Below are 5,000 nucleotides of genomic sequence, written 5' to 3' on the forward strand. Positions count from 1 at the left end.
CTCCCGGCGGATGGCCAGTGACCCAAGAAAACGAAAGAATCGGTTACATTTTTCATATGATCTCCTCTTATAGATAAACTCCAAAAATCGTTGTATTATTTCACTTCTTTGCTCTTTCTAAATAGAAAAAAAAGTTTCGAAATGAATTTTCTTTTTTTTTTTTTAATTGAGATTAAAAAATTCCCAATAAGAATAATACTTAACTTATTGGAATCGAATTACTAATTAGGTACTAGGTTTCATGTGAATTGCGAAATACCCTCCCTTGTTGCAACACTTCTCCTTCGAATTAAGAAGGGGAAGGAAGGAAGAAAGCGAGTGGGTAACACGAATTCTTCATCCTCAAATAAGTCCTTCCCGTGGATTATTTTTTCAACAAATTAAGTAATTGTGTAGGAGCGATATTTTACTATAATGAGAAAAAGCAACCTGCAAGTCCAAGAATAGAAAAGATATATGTATTTCTCATATTTCTTTTCTTTTTCTTGGATTAAACAAAAGGATTTGCAAATAAAAGCGCTAATGCTACAACCAATCCATAAATTGTTAAAGCTTCCATAAAAGCTAAACTAAGTAATAAAGTACCTCGTATTTTTCCCTCTGCTTCGGGCTGTCTCGCAATACCTTCTACAGCTTGTCCCGCAGCAGTACCTTGACCAACTCCAGGTCCAATAGAAGCAAGCCCTACAGCCAATCCAGCAGCAATAACGGAAGCGGCAGAAATCAGTGGATTCATGATAAGTTCCTCACACAAAAAAAAAGAAATGGTTAATGATACAATCAACCAATGCATTATGACTTAATTATTCCATTGCTAAGATTCATCCAGTCGAAATAACTAAAAACGACAAATTGAAAATGGAAATAATACTATTATTAGATCATTAGAAAAATTTCATCTTTTTTAGTTCCTATTTGTTGAGTCGTTCTGAATCAATACAACTTAAGCTTTTCCATTTCCTTTTTCTAATCATTAATCATTCTTTGATCTTTTTCTTTATTTTCTTCATTCAATTCGCAGTCATAAACGAAACGGAAGGACTTCGGTTGGTATCTCTATCGAAATTCAAGTAGGACAAATTAAATATTACTAAATTTGAGTTCATATATAACTTGTCAATATCTAATATAAAATATACATATGTTTCTTACATAACGTAAACCGTCTATTATATTTTTAATTCAATCGGATTTTTGAATTATTCTTTGAAACATCTAATCTGAAAGAATTAACTTATAGTCATTATCCACATACCTGGCCCCCCCTCTCGAATATCGTTTTTTTCTATTACCCTTAAACTGTATGTATTTGTCTATTTATATGCTCTAAATTATCAAGATAGAGTATCTTGAGCCACACATACACAGATATTACCTGAATCTAAACTAAAAGATAGGCTCTTCCTAAGAGACTAATCAATGATGACCCTCCATGGATTCGCCTATATAAGCTGCGGCTAAAGTTGCAAAAATAAGAGCCTGAATACCACTTGTAAATAATCCAAGAAACATGACAGGTATAGGAACCACTAAAGGTACTAAAGAAACAAGAACCACAACTACTAATTCATCCGCTAATATATTTCCGAAAAGTCGAAAACTAAGTGATAGAGGTTTTGTAAAATCTTCTAAGATGTTAATCGGTAAAAGAATTGGAGTTGGTTGAATGTATTTACCAAAATAACCTAATCCTTTTTTTGTAAGACCCGCATAGAAATAGGCTACTGACGTGAGTAAAGCTAAAGCAACAGTAGTATTTATATCATTCGTGGGTGCGGCTAACTCCCCGTGAGGTAACTGTATGATTTTCCAAGGTAAAAGAGCCCCTGACCAATTAGAAACAAAAATAAATAGAAACATAGTCCCAATAAAGGGAACCCAAGGGCGATATTCTTCTCCAATTTGAGTTTTGCTCACATCTCGAATGAATTCAAGAACATATTCAAAAAAATTTTGACCGCCAGTCGGAATGGTTTGTGGACTGCGAACAGCTATAGCCGCTGAACCTAATAAGATAGCAATTACAACCCAAGAAGTTATAAGTACCTGGCCGTGGATTTGGAAACCCCCTATTTGCCAATAGAAATGTTGGCCTACTTCCACACCAGATATATCATATAACCCCTTTAGTGCGTTGATTGAATATGATAGAACATTCATATTGTCCTCTGACATAAATATAACTTAAAAAAAAATTATTTTGATTCAACCATCTTTTTCTCGACTTGTCTACTTTAAAATTCTATTTACTATTAATATAGTAAATAGAATTTTATATTTAGGATACCCATTGATTACATAATATCCCCAGTTATTTTAAACTAGTTTTTGAGATTCAGGATCTAGTAACCGATATAGAGTTTAGGAAGTCTGTTTTTTATTTTATTATGAATCAAGGATTTCTTATATAGCTAGAGCGGCCTTCACAAATTGCAAATACTAATTTGGTAAGAATTAATCGAATTGAAGCTATAGCGTCATCGTTTGCCGGAATCGAAATATCTGCGAGATCCGGGTCACAATTTGTATCGATTAAACAAATCGTTGGAATCCCTAAAGTAATACATTCTCGAAGGGCCGTATATTCTTCTTGTTGATCAACGATGATTACAATATCTGGTAACCCTGTCATATATTTGATCCCACCCAGATATGTTTGCAAGTGAGATAATTGTCTCTTCAACACGGCTGCATCTCTCTTTGGGAGACGAGCGAGTCTCCCTGCCTTTTGTTCCATTCTCAAGTCCCTGAATTTATGAAGTCTCGTTTCTGTCGTGGACCAATTCGTTAACATACCTCCAAGCCACTTTTTATTAACATAATGACAGCGAGCCCTTATTGCAGCCCGTGCTACTGAATCAGCTGCTTTATTTTTTGTCCCAACAATTAAAAATTGTTTTCCTCTACTTGATGCATCAAAAACTAAATCACAAGCCTCTGATAAAAAACGAGCAGTTCTAGTAAGATTGATAATATGAATACCTTTACATTTTGCAGAGATATAAGGCGACATTCTAGGATTCCATTTCCGAGTACCGTGACCAAAATGAACTCCCGCTTCCATCATCTCTTCCAAATTGATGTTCCAATATCGTCTTGTCATTTCTCCCCACACTTTCTCTTTTTTAATAAAAAGATGAGATATTCTGAAATAAATAATTGTTCCAACGGAACCTTCTTTTATACCGCGAATTGGCCGTTGCTATACAACCCAAATCATTAATTCTTTTCTATTCGTTATTTTTTTACTTTATTTTATTACTAAATTAAATTATAAATAACCATAACAAATACATAAAAGATAAAAAAGATGAATCTCTTCTATTAAACCCCATAAATCATTGTTGTTTTGATCTATCACAGAAATTCTTTGAAAGAAAAGAATCAAATAATTCTCTGTGGTAAAACAAAATATCTCCCATTTCTCCCTCGAATAGATTCTTTTTTTTTGTTTTCAAGGGAATGCCCTTATGTTGACTTGAATGGTGTACGAATCCTTTGAATCCGGTACCAACGGGTATCATCCCCCCCAGAACAACGTTTTCTTTTAGTCCTTTTAACCAATCGATACGGCCCCGTAGAGCCGCTTTTGCTAAAACTCGAGCAGTTTCTTGAAAACTCGCTTCGGATATAAAACTTTGAGTATTCAAAGATGCTCTCGTTATTCCCAATAAGGTAGCTCGGTAACATATCGCTTCTTCCAAAGCCCGTCCCGTCCGTTCCGCCCGAAACAAGCCAATTAGTTCTCCGGGCAAAAAAACATTAGACATTCCATCTTCTGAAACCAAGACTTTTGATGTTATTTGACGTACAATAATTTCTATATGCCTATTATGGATCTGCACCCCCTGGGATCGATAAACCTTTTGGATCTTGTTAACCAAAGAGATACGGCTTTGCGCTATAGTTAGCTCAGCCCCAATGAAGAATCCCCAAGGAATTCCAAGAATTCTTGTTATACGTTCGTTCCAACCATCAATCCTCTTTTTTAGATTCATCGATATTGAATTAATCGAACGAACTTCTAAGACTTGTTCCACTTTTGGAAGACCTTGCGTTATGTCACCAGACCGCGATTTTTCATATATAAATGTAACTAATGTATCCCCTTCATAAATGATTTCCCCATAATGGCCATGAACTGTTGCTCCTGGAGTAGCCAAATAGGGCTTAGCTGATCTTATTACTACGTAGTCAGATTGAACAATTAGAACTTGACCCGATTTTAAGTGCGGTCCGTTTTTGGTTATACATACATTTTCACAAACAAATTGTCCAAGATAAATTTTTGTGGATGTCTCTTCACAAAAATTATAATGAAGAAAATACCAATTCAATTTGAATGGATTCAAAATGATGTTACTGCATGGATCGGGATTATAAATTCGTCCATTTTCATCCATTAAATAATATTGAAATTTAAGTAGTTGAAAGGTTTGTTTTAAATTGTCAAGTTGCAAATAATTAGTTACCAAGATCTGATTATGAGTTATTAAATGGTAAAATGAAAAAAAATTCGCAATTTGAAGGGCTGTTCCTAAAGGACCCAATGAATTCCTAATTGGACTTAGGGGATCTTTTTTAATTGATTCTTTGTGATATTTTACACCCTTGGATATAAATGGACCTATTCGAAAACAATTGGATGATGACAAAATTATAAAAAATGGACATTCTTTGTTTATACCCAACAACGTACGAACAGTTCCTTGATTTTTGTTAAACGATTCTTGAGGTTTTGTCTTTGAATAAATGGAATAAAATGGATTCATATTGGTATGATCTGATCCCTCATTTTTTTCTAATGATGGATCATTTCTTTTCCCGATATATGAAATAGCGGATTTCACTAAATCGATCCTTAGGAAATCTCGAATCATACCATTTGTTCTTACTTCAACAAAGGAAGCGCGGGCCTCTTCCATAGAAGAACTTTTTTGATCTTGATTCCAATTCAATACTAAACAGGTACGTACTAATTGAATACTTGTGTCAGAAAT

General features: G+C 34.3%; 7 pseudogenes and 4 further genes across 3 annotated transcripts, besides 7 other annotated features; all 11 read right to left on the reverse strand. All coding sequences in view use genetic code 11, as the record gives it.

The window, feature by feature from the left end:
• The window catches only part of atpF, a 1,341-nt gene extending 1,285 nt beyond the window's left edge, over positions 1-56 (reverse strand).
• The window catches only part of atpF, a 165-nt gene extending 109 nt beyond the window's left edge, over positions 1-56 (reverse strand).
• The window catches only part of atpF, a pseudogene marked incomplete at both ends in the record, with an annotated part of 144 nt that extends 88 nt beyond the window's left edge, over positions 1-56 (reverse strand).
• Positions 1-56: part of a sequence feature (HMMER_hit_atpF,_position_1_-_145,_E-Value_1.7e-39,_score_137.5;~ID:misc_feature-hmmer_atpF_2;~source:HMMER) that runs on past the window's edge.
• Positions 1-56: part of a sequence feature (ID:cds-blatx_atpF_1;~source:blatX) that runs on past the window's edge.
• Positions 57-490: 434 nt separating this feature from the next.
• On the reverse strand, positions 491-736 carry atpH (annotated as a pseudogene). The gene has a single exon. A coding segment is annotated over exon 1 (246 nt), but the record flags the coding sequence as incomplete, so codon positions are not given.
• On the reverse strand, positions 491-736 carry atpH (annotated as a pseudogene; the record flags this gene model as incomplete).
• Positions 491-736: a sequence feature (HMMER_hit_atpH,_position_1_-_246,_E-Value_1.7e-73,_score_248.8;~ID:misc_feature-hmmer_atpH_1;~source:HMMER).
• A 680-nt stretch (positions 737-1,416) lies between these two features.
• On the reverse strand, positions 1,417-2,160 carry atpI (annotated as a pseudogene; the record flags this gene model as incomplete). Its single annotated transcript has 1 exon — positions 1,417-2,160. A coding segment is annotated over one exon (744 nt), but the record flags the coding sequence as incomplete, so codon positions are not given.
• atpI lies at positions 1,417-2,160 on the reverse strand.
• Positions 1,417-2,160: a sequence feature (HMMER_hit_atpI,_position_1_-_743,_E-Value_6.6e-224,_score_746.0;~ID:misc_feature-hmmer_atpI_1;~source:HMMER).
• A 232-nt stretch (positions 2,161-2,392) lies between these two features.
• On the reverse strand, positions 2,393-3,103 carry rps2 (annotated as a pseudogene). The gene has a single exon. A coding segment is annotated over exon 1 (711 nt), but the record flags the coding sequence as incomplete, so codon positions are not given.
• rps2 lies at positions 2,393-3,103 on the reverse strand (annotated as a pseudogene; the record flags this gene model as incomplete).
• Positions 2,393-3,103: a sequence feature (HMMER_hit_rps2,_position_1_-_710,_E-Value_2.9e-210,_score_701.1;~ID:misc_feature-hmmer_rps2_1;~source:HMMER).
• A 208-nt stretch (positions 3,104-3,311) lies between these two features.
• The window catches only part of rpoC2, a 4,125-nt gene continuing 2,436 nt past the window's right edge, over positions 3,312-5,000 (reverse strand).
• Positions 3,312-5,000: part of a sequence feature (HMMER_hit_rpoC2,_position_1_-_4122,_E-Value_0,_score_3725.9;~ID:misc_feature-hmmer_rpoC2_1;~source:HMMER) that runs on past the window's edge.
• rpoC2 overlaps positions 3,365-5,000 on the reverse strand; it is a pseudogene marked incomplete at both ends in the record, with an annotated part of 4,072 nt that continues 2,436 nt past the window's right edge.
• Positions 3,365-5,000: part of a sequence feature (ID:cds-blatx_rpoC2_1;~source:blatX) that runs on past the window's edge.

The sequence above is a fragment of the Beta vulgaris genome, assembly GCF_026745355.1.
Source record: "Beta vulgaris subsp. vulgaris genome assembly, organelle: plastid:chloroplast".
Taxonomy (NCBI): Eukaryota; Viridiplantae; Streptophyta; class Magnoliopsida; order Caryophyllales; family Amaranthaceae; genus Beta; species Beta vulgaris.